Below are 21678 nucleotides of genomic sequence, written 5' to 3'. Positions count from 1 at the left end.
CTACACGCCCTTAGGCTGCATTCAGATCGTAATGTTATTACCTATCAACTTTCCTCTACTACAGTTAGAATTGTATTGCAAAAAGTTGTTGCCATATTTATTAGAACTTTGGTAAAAAAAATTACATTTTCCGGTTCAGTTTGTACCAAAAAAGTAAGTGTACAACAAAAAACGGTTCGGTGGCTGTTAACGTTTCGTTATATTTTTAACATGAATCGCACACAATTATCAATCGTAACGATAAGGAGGAAGTTAGTATGGAAACAATAAGAGGTTAGACTCATAAAATAGTATCACTTTGAAATAGTTCAAAATACGCACAGACTCACAAAGAAATTATAAAATTAATTAAATAATAAATAAAAATGGCAAATGTATAATCAAATTGAAAATATGTCTAGCATAACCCAAGCGAAACGAAAAATTAAATTATTTTACAGCCTCTATATATTTAAGTTAACATACAAATTTTTATGCCGCCAGGTGAGGTAAGAACGCTATAGCTATAGATTGATGTAACTTATAAGTTTTCCTTCAACACAATATAACTAAAGTAGTATTAAACACAATATAACAGTTATATTAAAATCACTATTTTCTCGCATGCTGCAGTATCACCAAAGTGGGTGACTGAACCGAAGGATGAAGCTGTGTTGGCTGGTGAACCTGTAGCTATGAATTGTGAAACTACTGGTTCGCCCAATCCGCAGGTTACTTGGTTAAAACAGAGAGGTAGGACATTTTTGTTTGTACCATATCATACACTAGAAATATGAAAATCTATGCTATAAATAATAAATGAATAGTTATCTATGGTTATCTACAGTACAACCCTTTACCCCTTACTTATCTTTTATCATGGTATATAATGGAATGTACGCAAGTGATATATTAGTGCACAACTGAGTTTCGATGGTACGATTATAAGTTTTAATCACACGTTTAATAATATAAATTTAGTGAAATAATTATATTTGATGGTGAATTTAATGTGTTGATTTTGGCTTTAATATTTGGACGTTTCAGTATTAAAAGAAAATGAAGAAATGGAAAACTTCGCAATTAATACACTTACGCGTTATTTCAATTTTAGCCCACCAAAAAGGACATTTATTTGATATATTTACAGAAATTTTCTCATAATGTCGAATGTGTTTCTTATCTGAAAACTGAAGTGAGCATTTACTGATGCAGATAATTCGTTTTTGATTAACTATTAAACTTTTTCATTTCAAACATAATATTGCTTTTGAAACGAATTTGGCGAAATTTGGTGAATAGGAATAAATTTAAAAGCTACTTCTGTGAATTTAATGTCTCTGATCATCCTATTTTTATTTAACTTAATAGTTCCGACATAAGACGTTCTTTACACCATCATGGTCACTGATTGACGTTACAACAATCCAATACAAAAGGATAAGTAACAGCCAAATTTGTAGCGTTGCTAGAAGTTCTACTTTACTATGCGCTGTGGAAAAAATACTTACAAAACTGTAATAGAATTTTTTTGTCATCCAACTCTTTTTAATAATAATATTTAATTATAAACAGCAGGTTCCACGTCAGAATACAGTCCGCTGGTGAACTTGGGCGGGCGATTTCAATTCCATACTAACGGAACTCTATGGATAGAATCGACTCTACCTTATGATGAGGGCTACTATATGTGCAGGGCGGAAAATGGCGTTGGTACACCCCTGTCCAAGACTATATTCTTAGCTGTTAATGGTGAGATATCTGTTAATTTATTATACTATAATTTATAACACAGACTTCTTCATTAGAGATCAATATACGAGTTAATTGAAGAATACCATTCTAAGAGGAAAAGACTGACCTAATTCAAATATATGCTATTTTTTATACAAATAGTAGAACTTTTATCAGTTCAGTCAACGGACAATAAAAAAAAAATCTTTATTTTTAGTGTCTAATTAATATAATAATTTTATATTTTATTGTAAATGTAATCGAAATAGTGGTTCATAAAAATTATACTTACTTACTTTAAATACCTGTCAACTAAAACTATTTTTTCTAAAAAAATATAATTTCTATATGAATTATAGTTTGAGAGAAATTTGTGGCCGAATATTATAATAATTTAATAAAAGGTAATTTATTCAAACAGACAATTGTCATATGGGTTTGCTTTAAAGATATTTAATCATAAAATGAGAAAGGGCACATGCACTATGCAGGCCTTTGCATTTTGCAATGACCCATGTAAGGGCAATCCTTCCCGTCCCTTTTTATGAATCAAGTGTAAGTTAATATGAAGACACTAAAAATAAAGATTTTTTTTTTATTGTCCGTTGACTGAACTGATAAAAGTTCTACTATTTGTTAGTACCTATAAAATAGTTAATTTTTACACTATGTAATGCTTTAGCTTGTTTTTCCTATTTAATTTCATATGTTTATTTCGTGTGTGAATTTTTTTTTAGTTTCGGGTCACCCGTTAAGACAGAACTCTCTTTTTTGGAATTAAATAAAAATGTATCTCCGTTTGCATTGTCTTGTCATAATAAAACCATTTCAGAGCCAGCTCGATTTGAGTTGACATCTCATAATGTATCCGCGAGACGCGACGCGGCCGCCACACTGGCGTGCGAAGCAAGAGGCGATGCCCCATTACGACTGACGTGGTCAAGGGCTGTACGGCCTTTAGACTTGTCTACTTATAGGTACTTTTTATGATATTAATTTCACTATATTAATTTGAGCAGTGTTGGCCTAGTGGCTTCAGCATGCGACTCTAATCCCTGAGGTCGTAGGTTCGATCCCCGGCTGTGCACCAATGGACTTTATATGTGCGCATTTAACATTCGCTTGAACGGTGAACGAAAACATGGTGAGGAAACCGGCTTGCCTTAGACCCAAAAAGTTGACGGCGTGTGTCAGGCGCAGAAGGCTGATCATCTACTTGCCTATTAGATTAACAAATGATCATGAAACAGATACAAAAATCTGAGGCCCAGACCTAAAAAGGTTGTAGCGCCATTGACTTTATATTAATTTGAGAATTATGCTTCCACAGCGGTCGTATACGTATATGTATAAACTTTGAAGCTCTTACTGGTAGCAAAAAATAGGCTTGTTTCTAAAGCAACGCACTCGCGAGCCCTCTGGGATTGAGAGTGTCCATGGGCGGCGGTATCACTTAACATCAGGTGAGCCTCCTACCCGTTTGCCTCCTATAAAAAAAGGAAATTGCAATGCAAATATTTCAAACAAATATTGTTTCGTCGTATATGAAACTGATTATACCATTACCTACGTCCGTTAATAACAAAGGCATGAATCGGAGCTATTCATATTAATAATATTCAATAACGAGAATTAGCGTGAATCGCGTATCATTTTTGATGTACGGGTCTCACTTAGCGCTAAGACTCGTTTCTGAAACTCACTAATAAAGTCTGTCTCAAACAATGATTTGCAGAATAAGTGTATCAGAAGCAAAGACCGATGCTGGACTCCGTTCCCAGCTATACATAAGCCGGACCGAGCGGCTTGATTCTGGTGTCTACAAGTGCCAAGCTGTTAATGCTTATGGACATAGCGACCATTATATATATCTATCCGTCCAAGGTATGGCTTGAAGCAAGCTATAATTTTATTAATACGCTTTCACCCCTTTCAAACCCCGGATATCCATTATTCTTAGGTGTCTATGCAATTAAAACACGCTTGTATAGTGAAGGAAAATATCCTCTACTTGCCTATTAGAAAAAGTATGTTTTTATATTTTTTGTCATTAGTATATGTCGGAGTAATGGCGTTGCTGTCAGACACTGGTTGACATTTGGTTTATTTGATATGCCAACATTAATAAATCTACAGATTAACAGACCTTTTGATAGTCTGTAGTAATTAATATGTTGCTAGATCAATAAATTAACGACTATTCAATGGTCGAGAATAATAATGACTTCAATAGTTGAATGGTTCCCGGCAAATAAAGGATTTATTTATTTCTAGAAACATAACCGAGATATATAAAAAGAAGTAATTATTTACCTTATTTGAAAAAATACGTCCTACAATATTTCTTTTAAAACCTTTTCGGGGAATTTCTTTTGCAGAAAAACCAGAGACGCCTCAATCTCTATCAGTCACTGAGATCCTCTCACGCGCAGTACGTTTATCCTGGAGTCAGGGATTTGACGGGAATTCCCCATTGGAGGCCTATACTATCCAATATTGTGCCCTATCTGCCCAAGGAGCCATTCGTGTCTCTCATTGGGACTCTGCTACCACACTCAACGTGTCCGTCCACGGGCCTTCACATGCACACGTTATGTATGAAGCTTTTTCTATACTATAATTAAACAATTGGCTCAATAGTCCAATATTGTAGGAAGAGGAAAAAAATTGTTGATCTGCCACAAATAAACTTAAAAGTACTGGTACCGATTGAAAATTCATTCACCATTAGAATGTACCTAATGTAATTACATACCTGAGTAATATAGGCTAAATTTATTTCTCAGTTTTGTACGGTTGGGTCAGGGGAAAGATTTTAATGGTAAAATATGGTTTTCACTATAATACTTATACCACTTACGTACTTATAACAGATTAATGACTTAATGAATATGATAATTAAAATGTTTAAGAGATTACCTGAGTACGTAGCAAATTATGAAATTGAGACTTATTGTAGGCCTGCTCACTAATGCCACAAGCCACCATATGTTAAGGGTAATAATATTTTAAAATAAAGAAACCGTCGTGGGACTTTTTATAATGTTGGTAACAGTCTTAAGCGGGCCATAGACGGACCGCATGTTGCAGCCGATACCGACTGCTCTAAGCCGTCGCCGCACGGCGATCTTCAGTTTCCATACTAAATTCATATTCGCAATACACGGACCACTTGAGCAGTTCCTGAGCAAACCGCATGTTGCAGTCGGTCTTGACTGCAACATGCGGTCCGTCTAATGCCCGCTTTATATTACTTTGAAGTAAAATAATTTTGTCTATAGACAAGAGGTTGGACTTAGCGGACATGCCTTTTATATAATTATCAAAAGACACATCGATAAGCCCTTTTGCTCTCAAAAATAAACTCAAGGTTTCCTCGTCTTTCTATGGTTTAGCTGATTTCTTAAATAGTACAAATAGTTTTATCGCAATAAGTAATTACCACCAATTATTTTTAATACTTATTTACCCCCATTTTAGTCTTACAAAGAAGGGAGATATTCACTACGAGTCACTGTTGAGCAATTTGAGACCACACACTGCGTATATGATCCGAATCGCTGCTATTAATCAAATCGACCGAAGCCCATATACAGAGCCAGTTGTTGTCAAAACACAGGAAGAAGGTATAATAAAATAAAAAAAGGGTGCGAGTACTTATGTACGCGCGTAAGAAGTTATACTTCTTTGGCATTATTAAAAATAGTTTTGATTGCATGCAAATAATTAATTACAATTAAATAATCAAAGACTGGAAAAGGAGTCATTATAGTCAATAAAGCACAGTTTACATTTGAAAAATTAAATAAATAAATATTTATTATTATTCGATTACATTAAGTGTAACATAAATTCTACAATTATTGGAATGTTGTTTTTAAATTATGTCCAATGCCGTAGCATCTTCCGTGGGCAACTTCATTCTGTTAATTTTGTGTCACGGTGCGCGCGCATCGTAAAGTTTCACTCTCATCAATTTTTCATAACGCGCCTAAAGAAGTATAACTTCAAAAATACAAATTAGCTTTTTCTATGACAAACTGCAATTTTTAAATTTATTTGGTGCCATTACGCAAGAGCATTAGAGCTGATTTACACAGGGTCAGTAACTGACTACAAATTCGAGGCAAGTCAGTGCTGACCCGAAAAAAACCCTGTGTAAACTGATTTGAAGTCAGTACAGTGGCTTGAAGTCAGCGCTGACTTGAATATTCGGACACGAATATTTTAAAGTCAGTTGGCGCCCCCCGCCACCCGCGCACTCCCACGCCAGCCAAATAAACCCCGTGTAAACAGACAAGTCAGTGCATGGTTAGTCACTGCCGCTGCGTTGTAGAGTGACCACGTTTTTTTCGCTGGCGATAAAAATTAAGCTTAGCGAAGACGAAACCCTAAAATTGGTGCAATTATATGGCGAAAACGAGTGCCTTTGGGATATTAAATCCCTAAATTACCGCAATAAAGAAATGCGGTCAACAGCGTTGCAAAATATGGCTCAACAAATGCAAATCGAAGGGCTCACTTCTACTGAAGTAAAAAATAAAATTAAAGCCATAAGGGCTACATATTATTTAGAGTTCGACAAAATACAAAAATCCACCAGATCTGGCGCTAGTGGGAACGTATATGTCCCAAAAGTCAAGTGGTTTCAAGAACTGGACGGCTTTATAAAAAATGCTATTGTAAATAAATAAATAAATTTTTCAACAAATAATTAAATCGTCGTTTCAGTTGTTTTCGCGAATTCATTTTTCCCACTGACTTCACAAACGTGTGCTCATCGTGAGAAACGCACCACTACTACTTACTTCATGTAAACAGTTAAAGTCAGTCGCGGCGCCGACATTTGCGCTGCGACTGACTTGTCTACTGACCCTGTGTAAATCAGCCATTACGCTCGTATTTTAGACATTTTAGTTACAAAAGTCAAAAATCAAAAATCATTTATTCATATAGGTAACACAATGTACACTTATGAACGTCAAAAAAGAAATATACATGAAATGCTTCTAATTTTACATTTACTGCCCGTTCTCAAATCAAGGACGTAGAATTGAAGAGAAGAACTGTTAATAAACTGTTGTTAAACAATTAAATTTATTGTGACATTATTTTAACCTTACTAGTAAGAGAATTGAAACAGTGTGACCATCAATTGAACAAACATCTTATATTTTAATTAATTTAATTTTAGAATAATAATTTTAATTTCTTTAAAGCGTTAAAGTAATGAATCAAGAAATACAATGTTGGAAGCTAACATTACTAAAAGGCAGAGTTTTTTTAGTTTTTTTCGTCCGTTCCTTGATTTGAGAACTGCCTTGCGATTCTGTAACTCACTTTTGCGACCGCCGCTGTGAAAACCGCTGTGAGAGTTCGAAAAGTGAGTTACAGAATCGCTAGGCTGGTAGTATAATGTGTTTTTTGACTATTCACTTTATACATTTCAATGATATTTTGATATGGGTTCAGCACCATCGGAGGCTCCAAGTAGCGTTCAAGTGAGTGCTGGTGGGCCAGGTGAACTTCAAGTTAGTTGGCGTGCTCCACCTCGTGAGGCTTGGCATGGTGAACTTTTGGGATATTCTGTAACCTGTACTGAAACCGGACAGGATGGCCTGCTCACCAATGCCACAAGGTACTACATGTTAAGAGTATAATAATATATATTTAAAGTAAAGTAGATAACACTGTTATGTTAATTTAATATCTTGTCTATATAAAAGAGGTTGATCTTACCGGATATGCCTATTATATAATTATCAAAAGACACATTGATAAGCCCTTTTGCTCTCAAAAATAAACTTAAGGATTCCTCGATTTCTTCCTGGTCTTCCTATTAAACCTTTTGCCGTTCCCTTCCGCAGAACCTAGGATGTGTAGTTCAGCTAATAAATTTTCCCCGGAAATTGATTTCCTTCACCTCTCTTACTCACAGTTTTACAGAGCTTTTCCAATATTTTGGTATAACTTATCATTTATATCTCTCCCTTTAGATCAAATCTTTTTAGTTTAAAAGAATTCCGTTGGAAATAATTACTAAGTATAAAGCATGCTGTATTTACCTGTCAAAGGGTAAACAATCACTTTTAAAAATAAATAATAAATCGTTTATTTGCAAAGAAAGTGGTACATTCAGATTGATTAATTATAGAAAAAACCGCACACTCAGCCATTTGAAAATAGGTATGCAAATGTGATATTTATTATCATAATGTCATAATAATAAGTTAATTTATGGTCTAAATACTTTCTTTATAAAGGCATGTTGCCTTTAAAAAATTTCAATCACTTTTCTTTATTGTTATTTTTGTGTGTTCTAAGATGTAAGCGTTCATCGTAATGTCCGTTGGTAAACCTTATTTAAATAAATGCGTTACAACAGATATAATATTTATACTTAATATGGAATTATTAAAAGTATATAATTTTGTGGATAAAACGGCATTTATTTTATCCGCGATAAGAATATTGGTAGTTCCCACAACACCGGTTTCCTTTCCGCACATTCATATTTCTTCAATTATGATCAATTATTCTAATAACTTCAACATTACTCAGACGACATTAAAAATAAATGGATTATTGTTTGAAACGATTGAAGGACACTGACGGTTAATGGATGGTCTGCAACGGAGCTCAGTCTTTCATCGCTGAAGAAGTTCACGCGATATGAAGTTCGAGTCCGAGCGTTCAATGGAGTTGCCGCTGGTCCCAGTTCTCCACCTGTTACTGCTACAACCCTGGAAGGAGGTATAGAATTAATTTGTTGCATACATTTTTAATGAGGCAAATCAGATGTCATAAGATTGTATAGAAATTCATATTATTTCAAAATTCATTGTAAGCATGTTTCTTTTTCTTACTCATAACTAAGAAGGTTTTAATCTCCAAGTGATGATACTGGCCATTTACCGAAAAAAAAACTAAAGAACATGTTTATGTTTTTTCATTCATTTAATTGTGTTTTCGTTTATTATTTTCATCGTGTGCGAATCTAGCTACGCCTCGTGCCTCGTTAGAATCAAGGACTTTCTCTTTGATCTACAATTTGGTTTATACTATAATTATATAATAAACTGAACCCAACCTACAAAACCAATGACCAATATGTGACCTGTATTTTTTTACAGTTTATTGATCATCCACAGCTTTTAAGATAATATTTACAAGTTTTATTTTAAAGCTATAGCCAAAATGCCTTATACAGTTATACACCTTATATATCAATAACACCTTTTCAACGTTCACCATATATACCAAGAACATTATGATCCCAAACAATTTACTAATAATTAATTGATTGAGGTGTATGTGGGAATGTCATTTTAAATTAAATAAAAATTACTTTTAACTATTAAAGTTTATCAGCAAAACTGAATATTCATAAACAAATAAATTTTTAAATATAGCCGTAGTCATACCACCATTATTTTACTTTGATATTTATTTTTAAAAAAAATATTAATTGCAGTTCCTGAGTCACCGCCGACGCGTGTATTGTGTTCAGCTCTGTCGTCGTCCAGTATGAAGGTGTCTTGGAGCCCACCACCACCAGCCATGCGTGGTGGAATCATACAGGGATATAAAGTTATATACGCACCACTCACAACTAACCATGGTAAATAAATACAATACAGTCATTTTTATTTATTTGTACTTATTTCGACTTGCCATTGATCTATGGAACACACATAAGTTCTTATAGAATTTTTTTAGATCATCACGTTTAGCCCGTAGAATGTCACAAAGAATATTATGCTAAGTTAGTAAACCTATATTGAAAGAATTGCGTTTTTAAGCCAGTTTTTGCGCACTACTGTAGATCCAGCTGCCCATTGAAATATTTATTCTTTATTTGAACATTGTAATATAACATGTAAAAAAAAACTATACTGATGGACTCATAAACTGCATCAAATTTCAGGATTACTTTGAAAGGATTTTTTTTAAATTTCTGTTTTTCTACAAAAAAGTTTTAAGGTCCTTTCCAGTACACTAACTTAAGGTTAAGGATATGACCCTACGCTATTTTAAAGTTACCGAACCAATCTAGACGTTTCAATATAAATCTGTGTGGAAGTTTGCATACTTGGTTAAAATATTTATTTCAAAGTAGTTTTTTACTTTCATGCAGTTTATGAGTCCGTCAGTGTATATAGGTATCTATTTCGTAATCATTTGTTTATTTTTCTAAAAGGTGAGTAGGTGACTAGTCTTCTGTCGATACTTGTCGATTTAAGGGGCTCCGTATGCCAGCATCCTCAAAACGTATCCTGTCACGACCATGAAATGCGCAAAAAAATCGAAAAGTCTATTTGTGCGACAGCCAGGATTCTACCCTACGAGCTCACACCACTAGGCCAACACAGCTTAATTCCACTTAATACTTCTAATTATAATTATCTTATTTCCTTTATTTTCAGCCGATGTAGCCGAAATAAAGCGCGTGACGACAACAGACACATATTTGCACACGTTGCACAAATACACCAACTATTCTCTACAAGTGTTGGCTTTCACTAACGCCGGTGATGGAAAACGCAGTCCACCTGTATTCTGCATGACCGAAGAAGATGGTGAGAAATCGTCAAATACACTATTACTTACATCAAAGAGCATCAGTATCAAATACACTTACCTATATTCTACGGCTACAATTAAAGCGATGACGTCATATTAACGTAAAACGCTCTAACGAAGGGTCTCCGACTAAGAATATATACAACGTCTCGATCTTCTCAAGTGCAATATAATATCTTTTCAAGTGCTTTGCTCGCTCTCCTATTGTAAAACTATTATAATGGTAGTCAATTCGGGTCGTCTTCCCACAACATATAACAGGTTTTTCCGTACTTAATTATTACAAACATTATTAGCACACAACGGTTTAATTTTATAGAGTTTGCTATAATAATAGTTTGATGTATCTGATATATACCAGTAAGTAGATAGTTTAACTTTATGCGTCTTAAATATTTCAGTTCCCTCGGCTCCTGAGAAAATAAAAGCATTAGCCTATTCCAGCGATTCAGTGCTAGTGAGCTGGTTGCCCCCAGTAAACCCAAATGGAGTCATATCCCACTACACCGTGTACTATAGAGAGGCTGGAAGGTAAACTACAAGTTTCTATAGTTCCATAGTTGATACGAGATATGCAGCTAGATTGTTTCATTGATATTTTAAATTGTATTTGCGTATTAATTGCTTTGTTATTATATGTTATATTATGTTGCGTTGCGTTATTACAAATATTTAAAGTAATAATTATTCTGCAATGACATTTAAATAGTTAAACGTCTATGGAATTCACTTCCTGTCTCTATTAGCTTAGCATTTTCACTGTCTTCCTTTAAATCACTACTGTACAAGCATTATTGTCCACAACATATCATTTGAATTGTTTTCTTTGTTCTAGTATTTGTATATTGTATAATGTATATGTTATGTAATTTTTGCACTTTATGTGCAAAATTTTTATTTTATTTTTCCTTGCCTGGAAGAGTTCGCTCAACAGCGAAAAGGCCACCCGTTGCCTTTATTATTGAATTATTATAATTTGTGCAGATTTTGAAAAAATCAAGAAGAAAATAAATAAAATCTGTATGTAATATGGTCGACTTTTTATATCATTATAAAATTTACAATATTTATATTATTGTAGATTAGGAAAACACTCAAGTTTCACAGTATCTGCAGAGAAGAACCAGGAGATTGAGTTAATGTTTCAAGTTCGGAATTTAATGGAGAATCAGCTTTACGAGTTCTGGGTGTCTGCTACGACAGGGTCAGGGGAAGGGGAATCCACCTTAGTAGTTGGACAAGGGCCTAGTTCCAGAAGTAAGATCTTAACGTACTGTTTTCCACATCTGAAAGTGTTTATTAATGATCAAATGTTGGTCCAGCTTTTGTTAAAGTGAGATTTTTGTGCCATTACCAATAAATAATTTTCTTTTTCGAGAATCGAGACTCAATTTATTACTTTATTAAAGTGACAAAGTTTTTATAACATCGGCTCCATGAACGAAAATAACCTAACGTACTGAACACACTAGTTAAAGTAATTTATTATTAATCAAAGGGGACACTTATATTACGATGATCTTTCAACATTATCAAATCCTAAAAACTATACATGTCCATGACATCGCCTCGTTATCGCGTCCTACACATGAACAACGACATCTGTTGTTTAAAAATAAATAAATCAGTGGCGCTAGAACCTCTTTAGATCTGGGCCTCAGATTTCTGAATCTGTTTCATGATCATTTTTCAATCTAATAGGCAAGTAGGTGATCAGCCTCCTGTGCCTAACACACGCCGTCGACTTTTTGGGTCTAAGACGTGTCGGTTTCCTCACGATGTTTTCCTTCACCGTTCGAGCCAATGTTAAATATACATAGAAAGAAAGTCCATTGGTGTACAGCAGGGGATTGAACCTAGGACCTCAGGGATGAGAGTCGCTAAAGCCACTAGGCCAACACTGCTCTCCTCTCTGCTCTCTCTATCTACCTGTAGGAATGAGATACTTGTTCTTTTATAGTTTCTAGAAGCATCGTTTATTATTTTGCATTTTTTTAGTACCAGCTCGTATAGCGTCTTTCGGAGGGGCGCGTTCAGTCCGGTTAGGTCACAGTACAGTGCTAGCGTGCTCATGCGTAGGTGTCCCTGCGCCTCGCTCTCGATGGGCACATCATCTCGATCCTGTCACGCACCATCACTACTATCAAGTCACACGGGCTGGGCATCTCCATATAAGAGGTATTGAAATTTAACTTCGAACTAAAGGGAAATAAAATTGGTTTTGGAGGATAATTTATTGTCTATTAAAAACTATCAGTGTAACACAATTAAAAATGTATTAATGATAATAAGCTAATGATTTTGTAGGTTATGGATTTAATCTTTATATATAAGGTTTAATTAATTTATTGTATATTACAGAATGTCACTTATTTTTTGAAGTTATACTTTAAAAAATTTATGATGCGCGCGCACACCGCCACAAAAAACCGACACCCTAAAGTTAGCTATAGTCAACTATTTTTTTTCTATTGTGTCATTTTTTCTACAAACGTAGAATAAAAATTTCAAAAAGATTTTTATCATTACCAAAGAACAAAATTCTAACGCCTGTACATAAGTACACACATGTTTTAACATGCGCCCGACAATATATAACAAAAACTAAATACTTATTAAAGAAACAAAATTATATTTTAATTTATTGAAGCTGTATTCAGATAATATAAATTCATAAGATAATAATCTAATATCTTAACACTTGAAGGTATCAAATTGACGTTTTTCGTCTTAATAACTTTTTGCCTCCAAGTTTCCATTTATTTCAGTCTTATAAAAGTTATCTAAAAGTTTTAAAGAGAAACTTCTTTAATGCAGAAGTAAACGAGCATTCCTCCGGTAACTTCACGTGCACGGCCCATAACAGTATAGGAGAAGATTCCGTCACCTACGTAGTGAATGTGGTTCTTCCGCCTGGAGCGCCAGCACTCTCCCTGCAGTACACCACTGCCAGTAGTGTAAAGCTTCACTGGCGACTTCCACAGGATTCTACGCCCGTGCTCGGTTAGTTGCTGTATGCTTTGTACATTTAGATCTAAGAATAAAAAAGAAGAAAGGAGAACATGGGCCGTTTAAGTATTACGCATATTAAGTAATATAGTGAGTGGGGGGGGGTCTCTATGTTTGAAAACTAAATGCATTTTCGAGGATTCCTACAAAAAATTTATACGTTTTTGTACTATTTATGATATTTGAGAGCTTTGCTTACTTTTGCTGACAAGAAGAGAGAGAGGGGGGGGGGGGTAAATTTCTAACGTAATACTTGGACGACCCCTGTCACGTGGAGTAGAACCTGATTTTTTATTGACTTTGTTAATCAATTTTAATGTTATCGAGCAGGTTTCATTTTCTTGTTGAATCGGTGTAAAAGATAATAACATATTTACTTATTTAAGGTAATTGATAGATTTGTATTATTAAAGGTTTTTTAACCCTAGTTTCAAATATGGATTCGTACATAGTAAGTTCACATACAATATTACATACAATGTTTGTCTGGAAGAGATCACTCAAAAGCGATAAAGTTGCCCTCCTTTACACTTAATTATGTCAATTGTATTATGTTTCTGCAACGAAATGTTAATAAATACATATTGAAAATCCAGGATACGTTCTCCACTATAAAGAAGCGGCTGAACCAGAATGGCACAACGTGGAACTCTCCCCAGAACTAACGTCTTATACTATGGACATGCTGAAGTGTGGGACGACGTACAATGCCAAGATCCAAGCGCAGAATAAAATATCTTTGGGACCGCCTAGTGAAGTTCTTACTGCAACTACTAGAGGAGGACGTAAGTTAAATTAAATGTATTTTTATCTATGAAAACCTCGCTGTTTAGAGTACTTATTTATTTGTTTGAGTATATTCTGAATATATCTTTGTACTTATTAAATTCTATAAATCACCAACATTAATTAGTATAACAAATTATACAATAATTATCGGACAATTATGTATGCGACACGTTATAGTCGTAAGTAAAACTACGTTGGCACTTGCTTCACTCACTCAGTCACTCACTCAGTCACTCACTCAGTCAATCACTCACTCACTGACTCTCACTCACTCACTCAGTCACTCACTCATTCACTCACTCAGTCACTCACTCAGTCACTCACTCAGTCACTCACTCAGTCACTTACTCACTGACTCCGCTGGCTCTGCTACGCAAAACGAGAAACTTCTAGCCCTCCCTATCCTGTGCTCTTGTTTACAATAATTATAAATTCAACTATTACAGATAGCTTTTTTAAAAATAATATTTAACTATTTATTAAGAACGGGGAATGAAACTTTAGAAGCATGATGTTATCATCATCATCTAACTAAGTTAGGGAGAGTGGATGTGGGTTAATTAAGGAACATCACATTTTACACCAGGTCCTAAAGCACCAAAACCCGAAGACCACGTCTACATGAACTCGACGGCCATAAAGATCAACTTCTATGCTTGGCGAGATGGCGGCTGTCCCATACTGGGCTTTCGGGTCGCATACCGTCGGGCGGGAGACGAACATTGGATAAAAGTAATGTATACTCGTAACTAAAAGATGGCTGTCTTTAAGGTGACCAACTATACTCATTTACTGAGTTTTGTACTCATTCTTCGCAAACCGTACTCTTTGAAATCCTGTAATCTGAAAGTACCCATTTGTATTTCTAAAACATTTTTGGGTTATTTTATACTTCCTCCTTTAGCAAATAAAATCCACTCCGAAGAAAAATATGAATATAAAATAAAGTTTTTATCGTTTTTTCTTCTTTTTTTCACCTATGAAATAATTGCAAAGTGTACTCTTTTTGAACATAAAAAAGGTCGGTCACCTTACTTTCTGCTTAGATTCAATTGCCGTTGTAGTAATTCTAAAGTTTTCTAGAAATATTAAGAGTGTGTGTACCTCCTTTGTAATATTTTATGTTTTCTATCATTCATTCTTCAGTGCTTAATAAAGACTGTTTCATTCCAATGAACTGCGTATATTAGTTTAATAAAATACGTGTCATTTAACTTTATTTTTTTTTAAATTTTGATTAGAACCTATACCAGTTGTAAATATATGAATTTTAATAGTGTGGTATCCTTAGTTAAAATAAACTACAAAAGACGCGAGGTAGCGTTTGGGAATCTTTATAGTCATAGTAATTCTAGTCAATATTCGTTGATTAATAATTAATATTGGTAGCTAAGACTTATGAACGTTTTTAATATATCTGTATTACGGTTTTGAAGTTTTCAGCGAACTTCTTTCAAAGAAGTTTGTTTTACTTACAGGTTGGGGAAACTTTAAGTGCCGCCAGCCATGTACTGGGTGATCTAACTCCTGGTACTTGGTACGAGGTGACGGTGGAAGCCTGGAGCGAAGCCGGTATAGAGAGGGTCATGTTACTCGCTGATACACATACACTGGCTGGTGGTAGGTGTACTTACATTTAGTTTCAACATTTTTGTTCAATATTCTTTTTTTTTATGTTATAGGAGGCAAAAGGGCAGGAGGCTCACCTGATGTTAAGTGATACCGCCCCGCCGCCCATGGACACTCACAATACCAGAAGGCTCGCAAGTGCGTTGCCGGCCTTTCAAGAATTGGTACGCTCTTTTCTTGAAGGACCCTAAGTCGTATTGGTTCGGAAATACTTCAGTGGGCAGCTGGTTCCACATAGTGGTGGTGCGCGGCAAAAACTGCCTTAGAAAACGCTCAGTTGTGGAACGACGGACGTCGAGGTAACGACGGATTCTTTTGTGCATTGTGCATTTGAAAGTTTGACTGACTAAAGATAAATGTAAAATCATTGATTATAATGCAATATTTTTAAATAATATTAATCCAGCAGCATTACAACACTAAATGGGTCTCACGTTTCCTCACGATATTTGTTTACCTTAGTAGCAAGTACTAATTGCGGACAAGGAAAGAAAATTATATGGTTATGGTTTACAGCCGAACGCACGGGGCTCGCTATCAACACTGCTCAATAGAAATATATATGTAATCAAAATTTTAAATCGTTTTTTTTGGTATATGATTTGGATTTACTATATTTGTATTCTGCCGGTGTAAATAGTATGAACTATAAATATTTTAACGACAATTGCCCGCCAATTAAGACTTGTTTGGAACTTTTTAAAGTGAAAAAAGCGGCTTTTGTAGTAGAAAGCCTAGATTCAGACATTATTTATGAAATACCGATATCTTTGAAATTTCTGTGACAGTCATGCGAAGTCACGAATCACTGGAGAGATAAAATTAAACAATCTGTAAAAATATATTTAGAATTTTATGGTATTCAAATATAAATAAGCATTTCAATCCTCTTCCGCCTCGGACCTCAAGCACAACACTAACCTTGAGGTCCTCACGTGTAAACAGTTTTTAATTTTTTTTTCTTTTTTAATGAATTATTTAAAGTGCTAGATTTTAAAACAACAAGAACTGTGTAGTGTGTATGCGAAAAGTCTACTTTTTATGCTCTGCCAACTTCACAGACGCTTAAGAACTACTGTAATTGTACCACAATCTTTTGTAAAATTTCTAAGTTGTTCTGGCTACCTCGTTGTATACAATGTCTTAATAATAAATAATTCATATAAACCAATTTTCATTGCTTTTCTAGGCCGCATTCCGCCTTTACAACCATCAGCGCCACCTTTAGGCAGTGCCAGATCTGCAGCACTACGAACAGTGCTTGTGTCTTGTGCTGCCAGCGCAGTGGTTATTGTTGCCGCTCTTGGGACCCTACTCTGTCTTTTACATGGCAAGAGGAAGTACGTTTTTATACTAATCATTTTATTGTTAAGAAATTTTTCAAGGAAATTATGAGAAAATATTTTTTAAAAGAAAAAGTTAGTAAAATGTTTTCTAGATTTGACACCTATCTATTTATTTATCAATAGTATAATAGCCCAGTCTAATATATCTCGTTTTCTTATGTAAATAGTCTATTAATAATCATTAATTGAGGAGATTTTCGATGAATGATTCGTATTCGTAGGCAATTTGTAAGTTTAGTAATATTTAATCCTCAATATATAAGATTAAAGCCACTTTTACTAAGTTTAACATATTTAATTAGTTCAGAACGTAATTTTTATAACGCATATCAAATCAAACAAGAAATAGTCAATATCAAAAAAATTATATTAATTTTATTGAGATTTATATATTTATTATTTGTAGATTATTCTGCTTATCCAGTGATAATTATTTGAGAGACAACAGGAAATTAAGTGAGAGTAACGAAGCAGAGAGGGAGAAACTTAGAGAGGGACAGAAGCTATATTCGTCTTCTTCTATCAATGGCAACGAAAAGTCTACTAATGATGACTCCTCGGGTGAGATTTTTTGGTTTTTCTCAGCTCACAGCTGGTTTTTGTAATACTCACGGGCTTAATCCTAATATAATATATGTGAATTATATATGTTGTACTCTTTATGTTGTGTTCTTCCTTTATATTTTTATGTGGGGAACTATATTATTAATACCCTAATTTATATGAATGGTGTAAAAATTGTCTCACCTAATAATCTTTGAAATGTGATTGTTTTTGTTAAGAACAGAGCATAAATCTAGTAAATGTCTAAGCATGAAGTTTTAGTAATAATTTTCAGTAAGTAACTTAATTACCGAGTTTAAATATTGTGTGTTCTTATTAATTAGACTAAATTGTGACTTTTATAGCTGAGTTATACGAGATAAGTCCGTACGCAACATTTGGAGGCGCAGCAGCACACTCACTACAGTTTCGCACACTAGCAAGACGCGATGATGACGCGGCCGCACCGCATCGACGACGCAGAGCTTGTGATCACTATCGATATGGTAAAATATTTAGTATACTTAATGAACGATATAATTTATTAATAAATTATGAACTTCATAAATGTTAAAGTTATTATTTTTCTATATAACAGAGGGAAAACGGGCAGGAGGCTCAGCTGATGTTAAGTGATAACGCCCATGGACACTCATATTGGCAAAAGGCTCGCAAGTGTATTGCCGGCCTTTAAAGAATTGGTACGCTCCTTTCTTGAAGGAAAGAAGTCAAATGGGTTCGGAAATACTTCAGTGGGTAACTGGTTCCATATTGTGTTGGTGGGCGGCAAAAACTGCCTTAAAACACGCGCCATCTTTTTAGAGGAGCACATGCAAGAGCGGGTACTTATTCTATGTCACAGACTACATTGTGTTATAGATTAGGTACAGACTAAAAATCCTCAATCGTAACTATGGCAATGAACTCCGTAATTAACACGCGATTACTACCGATACTTCATGGACCTTCCTCTTTTCATAGATGAATCAAGCCTATCAAAATGTTCTACGGTAGAGGCAAGACATCGTCTTAGGGCACCGCCTGCACCGCCTGGATGGCGTGAACGGTCCGATTCCGATGATTACAGTGACAGTGCTGCTAATACTACCACTAAAGGTAATAATTAGACCAAATTTAAATCCAATACTAACCCCGCACGTTGATATTGCGATGGAACCTTGTCACAATAATAGCTGCGTGACGTCATCCATCGCAGAAAAGTACAAACAACAAAAAAGTTAATAATAATAATATTCATTTATTTGCTTGATTGTAGGTGAACAATCTGTATCGGTAATCTTCTTTTCGTGTGAGGTGTTGACACCTCTGGTGAAAACAGTTCACAATCTAGGGTTTTATAGGCATTTGTATTATATTATATACATAATATATTTATAGATACCTATTTAATTATAAATATTTTCTATTAAATTACCTAATAATATTACTTTCTAGCTCATTTTGATAGGATAACAAAACGAAACAACAAAAAGAAAAAAAGTATAACTAAAATAAAAAACACGTGGTAGAAGTACCCAATACGCGTAAGCGCTGGCTGATTTTGCGCACGGTACTGACACTGACAGTTCGGCTACGTCACCAAGATGGCCGCCAGTCGCAATATCAATGACAAATGACAGTGTATGTTAACCCATATCAGGGAGAGTGGTGTTTCTGTGGCTTTTAATGAACTATCTTAATAAATTATGGTTAATTAGGTTCGGGTGGGTCAGGCGGTGGTAGCGCATATGGCAGCGGGCGGCGCACTGCCAGCAGGTAGACCAGGTACCTCCCCGCACACACACTCCTTTTCCCATACACTATTTTTCAGTCCTTTTCTACATACTCCTTTTTGCAACACATACAATTGCTGGACACATTATTTTAAGTGATATACTCCATACTATTTCCTCCCCCTCCAAACTCTTCCTTTCCAACTTCTATTCACCGCTTAATATAAAACACTGCTTGTACGCATTTTTTTATAATTTAAATTTGCATTTATTGTACTAAATGTGATGTCAAGCAAGCGTAATTTCTGTTAAAATGTTCTAGATATTGAACATAAGCCGTATAAAATCATTTAAATCATGTACGTTGTATTTATAAAACAATTGTCTAAACTCAGTATTAAAAAAAGAACAGTGTAAAGTAATCTCGTAAAATATTAAAATCCTGTGTCTGAAGACAAGATCAAATATCTTCGTTATCTTTTGTTATCACATCATGCATGAAGCTTAATAATTTAAAATTAATTAAGGAACTGCTTTTATTTCCAAAGCCCAAGCTTCTAGCTATATAGAATACCAAATAGATATTTTCTGTGCGAAAGAAGGATTTTGTTTGCTACATAGCGGTCTTTCCTTCGTACAGTAAAGTAAGTGTTGTTAACTCTACATTAATTTGACTAGTGTTTCTTGTCCGTCAGCGGAGGCCCGGCCGGGGGCGATGGCCTCTCCAGCTGCTTCGCCCCAATACCCCCTGATATATCTTCATTAATAGATAAGTAAGTTTAAAAATATTCTAAAATTTAAAACACTGATTCGTGGATGCGTCTGAAATGCAAGTAATAATGCAATAACATATCTCAATCCATAATCCACCATCTGAGATAGTAATCTTAATCAAAATGTTGTAACAAGTGTGCCAATAACCTACCGACGGATTGTAATAGCCATCTGTCGATACAAGCTATCCATGGGAGGTCGTATCAGTGTCTGTGGATAGACCTTTGTATGAAAATGACAGTTGAAGAAAGCTCGGTTTCAACAGTTAATTATTTTAACAGATTTTAACTTACACCAGTTTTTTAAATGATTAAAAAAACTGTTATGTTTTAAACATACACAATATGTATATTTTAATGTTATTTGTATGGTTTTATTTAATTTATTTGGTTTACATTGATTATCAAATATGAGTGAAAACTCGGTAAAATGGAACAACAAAGAGCATTTTATCCGTCGCCAAAAATGGATTGTCTTCGTAGGGTTTGGTTATTGGGATGCAGATCGACTGTCACGGTCTAATCTCAGATTGTTTTCAATCTGAGATTGTGGATTGATGGAGGATACTTATATATTAAATATCAAGCCTTATGAGTTCTACTACTACTACTACTACTCCCGGGAAGCAGTCTATTAACCTGCCATTATATAGATATTTTCCTTCACAGATACCAACAACGTAAGGAACAAGAAAGGCGCGAATGTACGATACACGTGTAACATTCCACTGTCCAGTATATTATAGTTTTTATACAAAGTTATAAGTAGTTCTATAGACCTAAACCCTTGCTATTGAACCTGCCAACTAGATTTTCGGTAAACGCATTTTGCTCAAATCTGCTTATTTCCAATCTGTAAGTATCTTCTAAGGAATTATAAGACTGGTGGATTGAAACCTAATTGATTGACTAGACCCATGTAAAGTGTACCTCGAGATGATTCTAAACTTTTTAGCTTCAAAGATTTAGTCCTTGTAGCATGTTTATAAATAATAATGATTTAAAAGCATAATTTCTATTATATATCACATAATACTGCAATATTAAATAAATATAACGTGAAAAAATTATCCAATATATGTAACAGTACGTTGCGGTAAGCCTGAAGTTAGTTTTCAGAGGTAGGCAAACTTCACAAACAACAAATCTTGCAACTAATCAATAAACTGGATCCAAAATCGCAGGACAAGAAAAAGATGGCGCGTAACGGAAAAATGTGACGACGTCACGTGACGTAATTTTTTTTCCAACGCCGATGAAGAAGTTTCACTTCAAAAATGGTACTAATTCTGATAACTTTGACTAGACTAAAATTTTTAACCATTAATCATCATTGAAATTCCAAATAATAACTGGTAGTATTATAAAATTGATGAACTTTCCGTTAATTTAATTCGGTATTTGTAGTGGTGATTATAATCTTATATATATAATCTTATATATATCTGGTATATCAGAATTAGTACCGATACAGAGATGCAAGTAAAGGATATGGACATTTGAATAGTGATTGCCTAAATTCTTCTATTTTCACGTATTCGATACATAAATAAAAAATCT

General features: G+C 34.6%; 1 protein-coding gene across 4 annotated transcripts in view; it reads left to right on the top strand.

Annotated features, from left to right (window-relative positions):
• The window catches only part of LOC125060040 (Down syndrome cell adhesion molecule-like protein Dscam2), a 141838-nt gene extending 120160 nt beyond the window's left edge, over positions 1-21678 (top strand). The window contains exons 16-39 of one of the 4 annotated variants that reach the window (XR_007118781.1): positions 613-732; positions 1555-1731; positions 2546-2690; positions 3449-3597; positions 4092-4308; positions 5194-5339; positions 7186-7351; positions 8318-8466; positions 9188-9334; positions 10140-10292; positions 10698-10827; positions 11378-11553; positions 12295-12474; positions 13114-13299; positions 13902-14090; positions 14681-14826; positions 15573-15714; positions 16913-17063; positions 17476-17630; positions 17978-18118; positions 18594-18728; positions 19331-19397; positions 20041-20118; positions 20788-20847. Coding sequence is in view for 3 of the 4 variants with exons in the window: in XM_047664793.1 (XP_047520749.1) it covers positions 613-732; positions 1555-1731; positions 2546-2690; positions 3449-3597; positions 4092-4308; positions 5194-5339; positions 7186-7351; positions 8318-8466; positions 9188-9334; positions 10140-10292; positions 10698-10827; positions 11378-11553; positions 12295-12474; positions 13114-13299; positions 13902-14090; positions 14681-14826; positions 15573-15714; positions 16913-17063; positions 17476-17630; positions 17978-18118; positions 18594-18728; positions 19331-19388; positions 20041-20118; positions 20788-20839 (3488 nt within the window). In the remaining variant the exon portion in view is untranslated. Of the gene's footprint in view, positions 1-612; positions 733-1554; positions 1732-2545; positions 2691-3448; positions 3598-4091; positions 4309-5193; positions 5340-7185; positions 7352-8317; positions 8467-9187; positions 9335-10139; positions 10293-10697; positions 10828-11377; positions 11554-12294; positions 12475-13113; positions 13300-13901; positions 14091-14680; positions 14827-15572; positions 15715-16912; positions 17064-17475; positions 17631-17977; positions 18119-18593; positions 18729-19330; positions 19398-20023; positions 20119-20787 lie in introns of those variants that run through there. The other 3 variants (XM_047664793.1, XM_047664794.1, XM_047664795.1) reach the window with 3 other exon arrangements.

This window comes from Pieris napi, chromosome 20, assembly GCF_905475465.1.
Source record: "Pieris napi chromosome 20, ilPieNapi1.2, whole genome shotgun sequence".
NCBI classification, from domain to species: domain Eukaryota; kingdom Metazoa; phylum Arthropoda; class Insecta; order Lepidoptera; family Pieridae; genus Pieris; species Pieris napi.
The sequence above is the reverse complement of the archived record's forward strand: the minus strand, read 5'-3'. Positions and strand labels throughout refer to the sequence as shown.